This window comes from Anneissia japonica, unplaced genomic scaffold, assembly GCF_011630105.1.
Source record: "Anneissia japonica isolate Jap-2015-1 unplaced genomic scaffold, ASM1163010v1 scaffold287628_len271844_cov180, whole genome shotgun sequence".
NCBI lineage: Eukaryota > Metazoa > Echinodermata > Crinoidea > Comatulida > Comatulidae > Anneissia > Anneissia japonica.
Window position 1 is genome coordinate 94738 of NW_022698634.1, and position 15579 is coordinate 110316.

General features: G+C 34.6%; 2 protein-coding genes across 5 annotated transcripts; one reads left to right on the forward strand and one right to left on the reverse strand.

Annotated features, from left to right (window-relative positions):
• The first annotated feature begins 29 nt into the window (after positions 1-29).
• Positions 30-4722, forward strand: LOC117102700 (calcium load-activated calcium channel-like). The gene is given in 5 exon segments (XM_033243087.1): positions 30-262; positions 1772-1849; positions 2553-2652; positions 3556-3766; positions 4244-4722. Coding segments are annotated over 5 exon segments (543 nt in total). The 5' UTR covers positions 30-201; the 3' UTR covers positions 4337-4722.
• Positions 4723-5417: 695 nt separating this feature from the next.
• LOC117102698 (vesicle-associated membrane protein 4-like) lies at positions 5418-12580 on the reverse strand. Of its 4 annotated transcripts, none has more exons than XM_033243084.1 (7): positions 12460-12580; positions 10920-11197; positions 10296-10405; positions 9647-9747; positions 8641-8720; positions 8154-8205; positions 5418-7642 (listed from the first exon to the last, which is right to left on the reverse strand). In XM_033243084.1, exons 2-7 carry the CDS (start codon positions 10983-10985, stop codon positions 7617-7619), a joined length of 435 nt encoding a protein of 144 aa, XP_033098975.1. In that variant the 5' UTR covers positions 10986-11197; positions 12460-12580; the 3' UTR covers positions 5418-7616. The 4 variants fall into 4 exon arrangements, with proteins under 4 accessions (XP_033098975.1, XP_033098974.1, XP_033098976.1 ...); XM_033243083.1 differs by having other exon boundaries at positions 12472-12575; XM_033243085.1 differs by having other exon boundaries at positions 12521-12574.
• Positions 12581-15579: the final 2999 nt, after the last annotated feature.

Below are 15579 nucleotides of genomic sequence, written 5' to 3' on the forward strand. Positions count from 1 at the left end.
TTTTACAAGGAAGCGCCCTCTCTAGTTTTTAAACGATCTATTATTTCCAAGAAGATAGGGAGTGTTATTCGACTTCACCGAAAGCTGAATTGGGGTTATTTTATTTTATGAAACAAATTTTTCAATAAAAAAACTAAAATATCAATGAAATTAACCGAATAAACATTTTATATATATAAACAATACGATAATTATTCAATAATGTTTGCTGATACTCTACTAATAGTGTTTATATCTGTCTGTACAGCTCTTCTCTCGGAGGGTAAGTCATCGTCATTTTCGTATTTTGCTAGGCCACCTTTGCACGGCTTCTCGCATCTAGAGGCAAGCGGCTGGCGAGGTTAGAGATGAGCTGTAGGCTCAAGAAGTATCAGGATCTGTTGGAAAGTCACGGGACGAATAGGCCTAGAATTAATAGGAAGGGAATGCTGTCCTTAAAACTAGATATGGGATCGCAGCGATTACATTATATCAATGATGAATAAAACAGGTCTGGCCTAGCTAGCCTAACCAATGCTTGAGAAATCAAACAAATGATCAATCCAACCAAATGCAATTATTTGCAATTTTTTTTTCTTCTTGACTCTTCTCTAATTTAACGTCTCTAGGGCGTAGCTTGTATGTTTGAACATTTTGTCCAGCCCATCATCTGCCTTAAATTTGTCTGCCTTTTTAAATTTTCAGCAGTGGCTTTGTTATGCCAGTCTTAAACCAATCAATCCCTGATTGATTGTTTAAACCAGTATTATAATAAAGAGGGTTTTCAAGCCAAAGATGGTAGATTGGTCGTGCGCTACAAAATTGCCAATTGATCACATGTTATGTGGCACACCTGTGTAGATAGACAATAACATATAATCAGAATTAGGAAATGTTTATGACTGGGGTAATTATTATTATACAGTAGCCACTGCCTTATTTTTGACAAATATTGTGAAATTTATATATGACTCAAACAAAATTTATGGAAGACTTTGTTTTGCCAACTAAACCTTGGGATGGTGGGGGGGTGGGTGGCGAGGAGGGTCTTGAACCGGCATAACTGCAAACCCTACCAATTCAAACAGGAGGGCCGGCCTACCGGCTACTGATTTTGTTACATTTCTACTGCCTAACAAATCAACAGGTCGGGGTCCAACATATCCGAGGGAGGTTCCAAGCCAAGGGGGAGCCAAGGGCTCGACGAAACCTGTCAACTACCTGGAATAAAGACTGCCTTGTAGGGTTCACGGGGAGAGTTTTTATTTAGACCACAATTTTAGGGATTGGCAGTTCAAAATAATGTTATTTGGATAGGCAAATTATTATTTATTTATTTGGTTTTCTGATAGGTGTAATATTTATTGTAGGCCTATTGAAAATTATTTAATTTAACACTCTTTAGTTTTTTAATGTACTGTAATTGAAAATATCTAAGTTTTGAAACAATTTCTTTGTTTTCATTAATATTTTGTTCATGATATACCCTCGGTGGCACTTCATGCCAAATTCTCTAGTTTTTACTTTCAAAATGTTGGTATGTATGCAGTTTATAGTGCTTATCTGAGAAGACTTGTTCCACCACCAGAACCAGGTGAGCATGCCACTCGAACCAGCACTGATATTATGGCAGTTGTTTGCAGCACCCTTGCCTTATCGCTCAGCCATTCAACCCACCGACTTGAATTAAAAAAAACAAAACCAATAAAGATAAAGTGTCTTCTTGCACTCAGACGCAATATTTTAATAGTTACATGAAGTGTTTTAAACCGGTTATGTAATTCTTCAACAGGTATCACTTACTTGTTGGTGTACAGGACGGAAACATACAAAAAGTTAAAAGCTGAAGTGGAAAAGCAGAGTAAAAAATGTAAGTAGTTAGCATATGAATCAATTATGTTTTTATGTAACCATTCAAATTTGAGGTCAAGTATACAGTAGAGTGCAGAAGCAGACAAGAAAAGTACATGGGTCAGTATACAGTAACTTTAATACAGTAGTAACGGGCATGGATTCCTGTACTGTACTTGTAAACAGTGGCATAACAACTGTGGCCTAGGGGCAAGAAAGTGTTGAGGGCCAATGGATTAGCATTATTTGCTCACAAAGTGTAACAAAAGTGGTCGAGGGGTTGGTATTTGAGTGAATCTTATTTACGAATATTTTAAAGCTAAAAAATACTGCGTTATTAATGGTGTCCATTAAACCATAGAATTAACTTTCATTTTCTCACAAATTTTAAGTGGTTCTTGTGTTATATATTAGGAGTGGGCATTTTTTACTGGGGACTGGGGGAATTATGCAACAGCTTATAAGAAATTTCAATAATAGGCCATCATTTTTATTGCACATGATGTAAAATTTAACAAATGGACTAGAAAGGATTTTAAAATAGAAAAGTTGGGTTATGAATTCTAGGAACTAAATAAAAGTGAAGTCACACATTATCGCTGATTTATGGAATAACCAGATCCAATGAAAATTAATTGACGTCATGGAAATAGAAACCAACAGAAACAAAATACCTTTCTGTGCCAAATATAACTACAGTACGATTCTTTTTATTTACTTAGTGGAAAAAACAAAAGAATCTGTAGGAGAATCTAGTGACAAAGGACAAAAGAAGAAATTAGGTAAGTAATCAATGAACAACAAAGAATATAGTGTATGCGAGTGACAGAAAAGGATAGAATAATAAGACTTCACAATATGATATAGAGACATATGCCACAGTGCTGTCAGAGTATTGAACCACAGGCCATGCTACATTATAAAGTCAATTGCAGGACCGGTGGCCCGGGCCCCCCACTTTTTGGCAGAAAATATATAATGTCATGCAGATTTTTGTATGATCAGCTCCCTTTTGCAAAACAAGGTTGATTAGAACCCAAAGAAAGTTACTTCAAATTCAATATTATTAATTTATGGAAAATTAAGGCATTCCTTGAATCAATGGACCCTAATATAATAAAGAAACTGAACATTTAATACTTAGAATATCCTCAACCTATTTTCTAGGCTCAAGGAACAAAGTTAGATTTTCGGCGTGCAAACTAATGAATTGGGAACCACATTTGTGGACAGTCCTATACTGAACTGCAATTCAAATGATCATGGTGTTAATTGTGTTGCATTTAATGTAATTTACCATGTAATAATACAAAAGATACTGTATGTTGCCATTAAAGGTACTTGTCCTGAGGTCCCACAGTTGTGTCTACAGTATTATCTCATTACAAGAAAGGTGGTAAAGTCTTCTCTATAGCCCTCCCTGCGTGCAACTCTTTTGATCATTTCTTCTCTCAGGCCCCTCAAAAATAATCTCTAACCAAGCATGCAGATATCATTTAAATAAGAGATTAAAATGGCTAAAACCTCTTATTGTTAATATCAGAAATGTTTAACCAACAGCTTATTACAGAACTGCTATATTAGCAAGAGGTGATATGCATACTATGTTAAAGCAAAATAATATCCATCACTTTAACAAAAGTCTTATTTATAGACAGATGTTTTAATATTTATGTTTTTCTATTAACATGTTTAGGCTGTTTCTAGCTTATTATTGAAGTCAAGGGTCAGTTACTGGATACTATTATTAATGTTGATACAAAATTACTAAAAAAAATTGTTTTTGTGTAGCTTTGATGGCAGGGTGGTTGCCAAGTTACCATTTATACCAATCAGCTGGATACAAGGCCTGTCACATCGTAATTTGCTGGGTGAAGACTACACAGATTGTTCCTTTATCTTTCTCTATATTCTCTGCACAATGTCAATTAGACAGGTAAAAACCATCAACAATTCCATATTTATAAGTTGTTTTAAATGATAGATTAGAAGACCACACAACAGACAGACAGCAAAACCTTCATTGAACAAAACATGCACAGATACATACAAAACAACACACATAAAGTGCAGTACTATAGAAAAATAGAGGCTGATATGTATATAGTGTTAGAAATGTTAAGACAGAAAGAGATGAAGTAGAAATTATTGGTAAAGATGTAATGTAATTTCATGTGTGTGTCACATTTTTATCAAACTGCATTTAACAGACTCTTAAATGAACATATTCAATATACAGAAGTATTATAGGCGGAAGAAGTATGTTGAGAGCTTTAATATCGATAATGTGAGCAGTTTCTAAAGAATTCTGCCATGGATATTGGTGCTTTGCAAATCGTTTTTGATTGATGAGTGACTTACTTCTGATTGAAATATGTTGTTATTATGTATTATCTGTATATTTGTATTTCAGAACATACAGAAATTACTTGGATTTGCACCCTCCAGGGCAGCATCAAAACAAGCTGGAGGTTTCTTCAGTCAACAACAGCCAGGCAGTAAATAATTGTACAAACATTATGTAAATTTACAGGCAACCATCATCGTGTACACAGGTCGTGGAATTACTGATCTGGACCTCCACAGCTTTTAGCGCAAGAGTATACAGTTAAATTTGCCTAAGTCAACTTTGCCTAACTCGAATAATTTCTAAGTCAAGCTTATTTTACATGCCAAATTGTTGTGTTTTCCATTAAACAATCTGTCAGTCGAATTTTATCCAAGGCGAACTTTATCCAAGTTTTTCAATGGCATTTTGGATTCGATTTGGACAAGTTCAACTGTACTCTTAGAAAGTGATTATGTTTAAAGTTTTGTAAAAATTTCAACTGCATATGTAAACAATTTGAAAATTAATTTATACAGTACATCAATAAACTTGACCGATTCATACATCTGTTCTGTATCATTTTTTCCAAACTAACAGAATACCGTTTTAAAGGTTATCTCACCTTTAATATTACCGACAAGACGATCCCATTTCATTCCGCCTACTTTTGGTTTTATGGTCTTGATACTGTACCTAGCTGGCTAAAAACAGATCCAAGCGTAGGGCAAATCTTTCAAGTAATACCATTTTATGGGCTTTTAAATGTTCATGATCTTATTTCCCCGCATTTACAACTGTGTTCATTCATACTAAAGTTAGTAGCTTCATTTCTGTAGTAAATGTGCATGTTAAGGACGAATATGATTTAAAAATAAAAAATTTGCATGTGTTGTGCATATAAGGCCCCCTGTTTTTAAGGGGGGCCCCCTCTTATATGCAAAAATATGTTTTAACAATACAAGTATATCATGTGAAAAATTATTTAGAAGCCAGAGGCTGAATTTCAAAGTTAAAAGATTAGTGTTTGAGATTCTTTGATAGCAAAATGTCTGTCCTCTTCAGGATTTTTGTCTATATAGATTTTATCACATTTTTTTAGTTACCCCTTTCCTAAATTAAAATGTAACTGAGGTTGTCTACTTAATTGTACAGTACACCTGTGCGATGCACAACCCACTTTCACAGTTCCTGTACTACATGCAAATACAGTATATTCATAAGAAATTTAATTCAAGATAAATATAACACCACAATTTCATTTCTTAAATTTCGAATTAATTTTAATATTTTCAAAAATAATAATAAAACGTATTGTATGGAAAAAAAACCCATTTTGATAGTAAATATTAAGTATTCACCCTACCTGATTTTGCTGTTATAATTATATCAACGATATATAATGTACAATTAATTGGAATAAATTTTAGATGAATGATTACTAGTACAGTAGTACCAATGGTTAAACTCTTTTTCAAATACACAGTGGCACAGTTAACTTGGACACACTGCCCGGCCCACTACGCAGTGGCACCAAATAACTGGGACATGCAACACTACTGTACTTGCACTTCCAAAAACCCAATTTGTCTCATTAAAATATTTTTTATCTGTAATTATCTTGTTAAATAAAATGTTTTAAATTATTTTGTTCTTAAATCCTAAATATAAAATATATCACAATATGGAAAATGTATACTCCAAGAAATATATACAGCTCTTTATTCATTCGCAGAAGTAAATGAGACTTGTGATTAATAAGAAAATATATGTAATGCACCTTATGAAATAGTATACCATTTCCCCAAAAATAAGATAAACATGGAACAAGGCAAACAAACAATACATAAGTACAATGAAAAAATTCATCAGGATTTCATTGGTTTCATTGTTGCTTCATTCTTTATCAAAATCCAAATTATGTTGTTAGCAACGTAATTCCAGTGTGGAAGCGGAATGTCATAACAAATAATAATAATATTGAAAACAGGACCAATGGTTTAAAGTTAATCATCTCATCCGAAAGATGGTGCGCTATTCAAAACTTGCATTCAGCCCTCTAGCAAGAGAATTGTCACCAGTTTAGTCAACTGAGCTAAGCTACTCTAACAATTATAATTGTTTTAATTTATAACTTAACTACAATTATAAACTTGCATTAATATACTGAATAAAATGAATGTAACTAAAACCAAAAAAAAAAAAAAAAAAAAAAATGTGTAGTTTATGACACAATACTACCTGCGAACAGATAATATCAAGGTACAAAATCACTAATTTTTTTGTGCAAATCTAATACACAAATTTATATATATATATATATTCAATTTATTCACTCAAATATTGCTATGTGGCATCATCATATGATGAGTTGATTAATATTACACTCATCATATATATTATGACGTCATACCCAAATATAGGCAAACCACATATTTTCCACATAACATTTTGGTGTTACAGTTTAGGAGAAAATTGACTTTATTATTTATTTCTTGGAAAATCTTATTCAATTCAATTTACTGCATTTGCAAACCATAATTAAGCAACTGAAATAAGGATAGCATGAGGCTTACCATCCCAAAACCAGCATCAGTAACCAAAAAATGAAAATTAACTTTTGAATATATTCTTATTCTCAACATTGTAACCTTTAAAATGATGGGTCATTTACTGGAATCGACTATAGCTACATTTACATTAACACAACGACGACATATCATTGTGTCATTCATATTTTTCAACACCCAAGTGCATTTTTATCGTGTTGTCGTATCCTTATCGTGCCTAGTGTAAATGTGGCTTTACTGATTGTAAAGTTATAAATAAAAGTATTTAACTTCTCTGCACGAAAGTATACAATACTGTCACATTATGCTAATCACTCAGTATAACAATTAGCAATAATCCGCTGGTTTTGAAATGGCGAACCTCATATTCTCCACACAATCATAAAGTTATTGCAAAGTGGGCAGATTTTTTATTTATAAATTAATAAAAGCAACAAACCAGTATGTTTTCTACCTTTCCAAAATGATATTTTTGATGCAATAGCCCACTCTTGCGTTAATTGCTTAATAACGAGGTATCTCTGTGCTAAAAAAAGAATGGGTTACACCACCACCGCCAAACTGAGATCTGTGTTTATGGACTTTATTGACCATCCAAAATTTAGAATTATTTTTTTAATTATGTATTTATTGTTTGAAAAAAAACAAGAGTAAATATAAAAATCAATTTTTTAAAAAGTAATTTAAAAATCAAATTCATAAAATAAAATACAAAAAATTAATAAGTATCTTATAGCATTGTAAGTAGTCTTTTCTACAGTATCATCACTTGGGCGGTAATTTACATAATCTCCAATTAAAATATCCGAAAGATCATAATTCCTCAGATGACATACTCCTGTGTATTGCATGTTTCCAGTTTCGCAAAAAAAATTCCTCCAATATTCAAATTACGACTTCTTCAGAAACAAGGGCACTTAGGAAATAAAAGGAAAAAACATTAAATTGCAGGAAGTCTAAATAAAATTATTACACTTTTGTCTGAGAACATATGGGATGTTGGGAGGTGGGTGGTGGAGTGTACAGAGATGCTATGGCGTATCTAGGGGTGCATGCGCTTCCAAAAAGTAACACTTGCGCCCATCCAGTCGCACCCACCCCCCCCCCAAAATTACGGTCAAGTAGTTAAAAACACCTTATTTTGTGAATTAGCACCCCTCAACTGATCATTGAGCCCACCCCCCATCAGCACCCTCATTCCAAGACTTCTAGATATGCCACTGCAGAGATCATATGTGTGAACGTACATAGGAATTCAAGTCCCTCTATTCTTCTTTATCCATAACGGTTTCATTTTCATGCAGCTTATAAAAACATTGCATAAACCAAGAGCTCAATCAAACTTTATTCACATTAATTATCAAAAATGATTTTGCTAAATTCCACTTCCAAAAATAAAAATATTACAGTTTCTTGCAAGTACTTACAAAATATTACAAGCAACACTATACACACAATTACCAATATTACAAGGCGAGTCTGGAAAAAAAAAAGACGGTACACATTACAAATTTAATTTAATTTGTAACCATTGAAAGTATGTATAATGATAAAATATTATAATGGACATAATATTTATAATATAAATACAATTTAATAATATTTATAATATAATATAAATACAATTTAAGGTATGTTTGATTACCACTTGTATGTAATATGAACATAGATAGGTAATGTACCTACTGGCATGCTAAAAACTTAGGAAAACAGTGTAAACATGAGGTAGGGCCTCTCAGCCTTTTGTGTTAACAACTCATTGTCTTATAGAGGTGGAATATGAATTTGGCAGTTGTTGTTGACAGTGGCGTAACTACGGGGATGCGCGGAGGTGGGCAGACATACAATCATATAATGCTATCTCATAAAGGAGTGAATTTATGATGTAAACAGATTAACCACTAACTAACTAACCTTGCACTCCTGCCACCAAAAATGTGATCGCAAACCTTTGGCACTAACCCGGAATGCCATGGAACTCATTGCCAAATTATCTGCAAAACAAAAACCACAAAGAAAAGATATGTTCAAGTATATCTAATGAATTTAAACCATAATAATTAATTTCTAATCAGCAAAACTGTTATAATATCTAACCTTATGCAGCAATTTAATCAAATTTCCTATAGTGACTTAAAATGCATCATACCATGGTATAACACATGTATATTCATATCAAAGGTATCACTGTGAAACGCATTTATATTTTTCAAAACTTGATAAAAATATAATACAGTAAGTTCAATGGACATTTTCAGAGTGTCAATCAAACTAAACAACTGCCCAATCAGAACAGGGCCAGGAATAACAAGCACACGTGTTGTCCCACAAACGTACATGTTTGCATATTTTTTAACACTGTTTTTTGGTGGGACCTTAGGAACAATATCCAAGGGGAGGGGCTTAGCTAAAAGGTTTACCAAACCCTTGACACACATTGCATCGGCAGATGATAGTCCAAAGAAATTGTTTGCACTTTGTGTGAGTGCTTGCCCAGTGGAATGTCAGTTCAAAGGGTGTTGTTGTCATGTCGGATCATTGTCGGATCATTGTCGATAACATGCATCATTGTGCAACGTTCACCTAAAGCCGTTTATTTTACTGGTAAAAAAATTTAAAAAAACAAACAAAAAAACACACTGATTAGGCCTAGGTAGTCAAAGCTTGCCTTTCAACAATAAACATCATTCCAGTCTTGTCTAAGTTGAGTGTATGTGTTGTTATTTTTTTTCAAGTCATTAAATCCCGCTCAAAAACGGTGACATCTGACACTGTGTGCACAGCCAAATTTTTATTGAAAAATTTACCTGTAAAAATGTTTCAGCTGGGAGAAGAGCACTGATTGTGTCTTGGTACTATGAAACTTTTAATCATTGTTAATTTATAAACCATTTGTGTTTGTTGTTAAAGTCCTATTTACCAGATTTGTCCTGTAAATCTTCCAACTGTTCTCCTCTGTCCAATACTTTTGCAACATTATCTCTCATCACGTCTACAACTTCATCTACCCCTCTTTGTGCTCTGCAAATAAATGGGGAAAAGAACTTTATTATGGCACTGTACTATACTTTCTCATACTAACAACTACTAACAAAACAGTTACTGGGTCAATTTAAGGATGCACTATAATAACTAACTTTATGTTTAATAAATGATAATCAATTGTTTTAATCTAATACACTATTAGTTGGCAATTATATATACATTTTTAAATGAAAACTATTGCCTGCCAACTATCTGAAATTGGACTAAACTCTTGACAATTGTTGGATAGAAATTACAAATATACCTACTTCAATATGCCTCAATATATATATAACAACTCAATGTTAAGATAATACTATATCTGTATGTTTTTGTTGTGTAAATTGTACTTCTGTATATACTTCATGTTATAACTTACAATTATCTAACAAACTCTTTTAAAGGTATCTTGACTTTTTACTATTTTTAAGTACGTTGTCCAAATGTAATTTTTTTGGACAATAAAATTATCTTGTACCTAGTAGATTAGCCTGTGTGACCATATAATAAATACAGAAGGACTATGTTCAAAAAAGAGGTGTTACCTCTGAATATTATTGTCTGTTTTTGCCTTGGCTGAATTTGGTAGAGGACTTTTCTTGAGAAAGAAATCATCATCATCGTCATCATCATCTTGATAATCCAATAAATTTTCCTAAAAATATACAAGAATTACATAATTCAATATGAGTAATAGGAGTAATGTAAATTCATGTCTTAATTATGTAACTAGAGAATTCAGACTCCCCCACCCACTGAGTACCTTGGTTGTCAATAAAAGACAATCCCACCCTTTCTACATAGCAAGGTATAATAATAATAATAGTAGTAGTAGTCACGATGCTATGACTCTATAAGCTTCCCAGTATTATTACTTTGGTCATTGCATTAATAAACACATGGGTCACAAACCAAGCTCCCTGGGGTGTATTCCATAACACTGCAGCAGTTAATCAGCACATTTGGCATTCTAACCCTACCATTACCAGGTACCCACTTACACTCCTGGGTTGAGGCAAGCAATGTAGATTTGCTCAAGGTCTCAAGCGAAATGCATAGAGAGCAATCAAAACCCTGATCACAAGGTTCCGTCTGCACCAAACCACAATTAAAATGATTAACAAGTATAATGTAATGTGATGTATATATAAATTTTCTCTGGCGCATACCCGCTCAACATGGTGTGATCCAAGCATGTCAGATTCCTTGAGATGGCGCTTAAACTTAGGAGGCATTCTCACTGTCCTTCACAACTTACAGAAAGAAGCAAAATGAGTTGCTGAGTTTTCAATCGACTTTTTGAAATTTAAATAGCTGTTTGCCAGTTGTTGGTACAATACAGTAACTTCACATTCTAAGCTAAGCTGATCAAGGTACAGATGATAGAGTAGCTTCATATAAAACACTTCAATTGATACGATAAAAGTACAGGTAGACTGCTTCTTTCCTGAAAAATAAAGCTGGGGTTGAGTCTCTTGGGTTTTTATAGCCTACTATGATTCAATCATAACTAACTAATAATATTATCAATACTGTAAATGAAAATCTGTGGCCGCTAAATTGCTTAAGATAATTACAACAGACCAGGTATCAGGCTTTTGCCTCCAAGAACATCACTCTGTAGATATAGAAATTCATTTGTGCTAAATAGTAACCATCTTTTTCATTCTAGTGCAACTAGGGTTTGATTTTTATAAATTCCGTGATTTTTTAAAATTTTAACAAATCTTAATTTTTCAATCTTGCCGAGTAAGCCAATTTTCTGTATATTTTCATGTATAACAAACAATAAAGTTTCTTGAATCTTGAATCAAGACAATAACACTGGGGTCCCAAGTCTCCTGGAAGTCGGGACGGCACCCACACTCCCGCAGCATGCAAGAATCTCCTGTAAAATTACCCTTTTTCCGGCCACAAATTCATAATATTTACATGTATTACTACTTTATTTATCAGTTGTCACATGGAAGTCAGTGCTGATATATATCACCATCTACAGAAAACCTCTTGTTCATGCATTTACTTTACTAAAGTTGATTATTGTAATTCTCTGTTATTGGCCTCCTTTCCCATTCAATTAAACGATACAACAAATCAAAAAATCCTGCTGCTCATGTATGTTCTTACTCCAAGGCACAATGATATCACTCCTATCCTAAAAAAGACCTGAACTGGCTACCTACTCAACAATGAGTTTCTTTAAAATCCATAATCTATGTTTTTAAGGCTCTTCGATTTCCTCAAATTTTCCTCACAAATTTTCCTAAAAACCAAAAATATATGTAGGCCAGGCCAAGTGAAGAATCTGCTGGAATCGTCACTGAAAACAAATTTGTGAATTTTTATTTTCCGATTTCTAGGCTAGGTCAAATTTTTGTGTGGACGATACTCCCCACTTATTATTAGGAGTACTAGTATTTAAGACAAACAAAAAACACTTAATTTCTTGTTCGCTGCCGAAACGGATGGCATTCCATTGAGCCTACCCACCTAGATGGTACCTATGTCCTGAACCTTGTCTCATTTGAGGACTCCGGCGCTAATGCACTTTCGCACCTGGCCTACGGCATATATATATACTGCTGGCAGTGGTATGGACATGGTAAAGTGTTATGTGCTAGCGGCCTAGCCTATCTAGGCCTAGCCTATTGGTACTATACCTAGCTCTAGCTTTTTCTAGACTGCTTTTTTTAATAATCTAAATCTTACATAAAGACTAACAGTATATATTTTACAAATCAAGTGTCGTATACTGTAGTAATATTTATACTCTTTGGTAATATCACGGACGGTTGCGCAGTCGCGCAATTCCCTTATTTTTTTTTCAGATTCTGAACAGCGCCACCAACGAGCACGTAAATAATTTTGAGACGAAATCGAGTATGGGACGCCAATAAAATTAGGTATGGTGCGCACTAAACGCAATAAAGAGTGAGTAATCAATAATTAGGATTTGGAACCCATGGAGCAAGTCGATCGTTACGGTAGGTTATTAATTAATATATTCATTTCGGAGTGTTTCAGTTCTCGCTAACAGCATAGAATACAATTCGTTTCCTTGGCAATCAGTCAAAAACTTCAACTAATAAAAAACATTTGTAAATTAACATAGACAAATAGAAGATAAGATCCGTTAAAATAGCTATCAGTAGGCCACTAGTACTAGTAATCCTTAATATCGATAAGACCTTGCATAAAAAAACATCGCTAAACTGAAGAATTGCGCATGAATAATAGGCCTAGTACCAGACAAATCAGAACTTTCAAGACGATGGTATTCATTATTATTCATAGAAATACACTTTATACCGGGCCATCAGTGACATTTGTCATTGAATTCGACGTCGTTTGTTAGATCTTACACATTATATACAGTATTATATGGTCATCATCATCACCCTCATCATCTATCATTATCATCAAGACATCAGCGGTCAGTTGTGGAAGTAAAATTCTAAAAATGTAGGTGGGTGTCAGACAGAGGTTTGCGACACGTGTATTAGCTAACGTAGCACACGTATACTTATCGTCAAGTTTACTATGAAAACAAACGTTAAGTGCAAATTGTGAAAAATAATCGATTATTAGTCATGTTGACTGATATATACTTTGAGCCAGATATTTCAATTGAATAATCCGTGTTGTTTATGCTTCAAAATATTGTAACATTCTGTCAGGCGTGGTGGAGCCAGTAGGGGGCATGGGGGTACGCTCCCCTCCCCCGTTTTGCCGCCAAATTTTAAAAATTTCAATGCATATCAATATTATGTGCTACTCACTTATACATTCTGAAACTGTTGTGGTCCCCATCCCCCTCCCGTCTGCAAAATTCTGGATCTGCCAGTGGCGTAGAAAAGTTTTTTTCATTGGGGATGATTGGCGTGTTAGCCAGTGTCGTAACAGGCGCGGGGGGGGGGGGAACTGCCCCTCCCCTGACGGTTTTTACCGGGCTGACCAAGCCGTCGTACCGGGCTGGGTAATAAGAGAAAAAAAAGAGGGGAGAGGGAGGGAAAGAGAAAGAAGAAAAAAGGAGAAGGAAAGAAAAAGGAAAAGAGAAGAGAAAAATAAAGACAAGACAGGAAGATACATAATGACCAGACTCACAACACCCTGCAACCCTTCTCCACTTCAAGAAACTGTCATAACTCCTTTGATCTATGCTGCCCGATGGCTTAACCGCTGGGGGACAAATGGGAAAATATCTATCTTTGAAAAATCTTCCCCACCCCTTTATAAATGCCCTTTTCATCCCCTGAAAGTGCCTAAAAAACCCCAAATTTCGCGCGCATTTCTTGTTAGCATGGGTCAATTTCCTCTAAAAATTGCACATTTTAGGGAGTTTGGATCAATTCCAACACAATTAGAATTAAAAACACCGGGGGACAAGGAAAAATATCCATCTTTGGAAAGTCTTTCCCCACCACTTGACAAATGCATCCTCTGAAAGTGCCTAAAATTCTTTGCTCGCATTTCTTGTTACGGTAGGCCAATTTCCTCTATAAATTGCACATTTTAGGGAGTTTTCATCAATTCCGACGAAATTAGAATTAAAAACACAAAAATATTTTTTAGGCCTTTTTTAGGTTTATCCTTTTAAGTTATTTAAACACATAAGCCTAATAATAGTCCCAAACTCAAGAAAGACAAATTTAAGATAGATCGTTTTAACCAAAAAGAAGGGCCTCAATATGTATTGATGGTGAAAGAATATGTTTGTAATAAATAAAACCATGATGAAAATGCTTATATTTAGTTTCAAATACACGTGTGTGGCCTATATTATGAATAAGATAAGCCCTATGTCGTATTGATTTTTATATGGGGAGTGGGGTGGGTATGGTAAATTACTAACCGGGAAAATAAATGCGCCAATGTGTGCCCTTGTGCGGACAGGGGATGTGCCCCCCCCCCCTCTGAAGCTGGAATTCTTGTTTTTCTAAAATAAATTGATGCAATTTGCTATTATAGGCCTAATCAATAAATTCCTCATCAACCGATATAAACTTAAACATTCTTGGAATTGACATAACATACTGATGTTGTACACGCCCTTGAGTGTGAAATGTGGCTCTCTTTGCAAGCACATCTAACAACTAAGGAAAGAAGAGCTTAGATTGGTACCAGATAAAATAATTGTTATCAACATTAATACATTATGCTAATTTTCATCTTTGTAAGCGCATGACAGTGCAAATTATTTCTGTGACAGTCTTTTGAAGTGTGCAAAACTCCATTATATCCCATACATAGTCAAAATATTTGGGGGATGATACAATGGACCATCCCCTTGTCAAATATTGGGGGATATAACCCCCCCCCCCCGGGATCTACGCCTATCTGCCTGTCTGTTTTTATATTCCTTTTTTAAAATGGCAGTGACGAAAAGGAAGTGGACAGGGGGATCGTCCAGTGATGGTGCCAGGACTTGCCCGACGGAGAGGCTAAAGGCCTCGACCGGGTGGAGAGGGGTATTGTGGAGCGAATCGAGTCTCACTTGGCTGGGGGCCGGGGCCGTCTAGGGCCCCGGTGGGAGTCCAGGGGACGATTCATGACGAATTTTTATTAATTATTTGATAGGCATCGAGCTACTGTAAAATAGGACTTCATGTATAGGCTATGTTTTCTAATGTCGAAATCCGCTTCCAAAACCATAATACAGTATTTTGAATAAAACAAGAAACAAAGAGTATGCAATGTAACCATCTAATTTATTTTCAAATCCTCATCCTTGAAAGTAAAATTCTATATTTTGGAAATTTTGCATGAAATCTGTCAACCACGCTGTCAAGGTCGAGGTTGCTTCCCTTATCGCGATGTATTTCAAGCATC

Coding starts and splice junctions, on each gene's coding strand:
- LOC117102698 (XM_033243084.1), bottom strand. CDS start 10,985: ATGCCTCCTAAGTTTAAGCGCCATCTCAAGGAATCTGACATGCTTGGA. Junction 10,406..10,919: donor GATCACACCATGTTGAGCGG/GTATGCGCCAGA, acceptor GTATATTTTTAG/GAAAATTTATTGGATTATCA. Junction 8,206..8,640: donor TTTGGTGGCAGGAGTGCAAG/GTTAGTTAGTTA, acceptor TTTTTTTTCCAG/ACTCGCCTTGTAATATTGGT.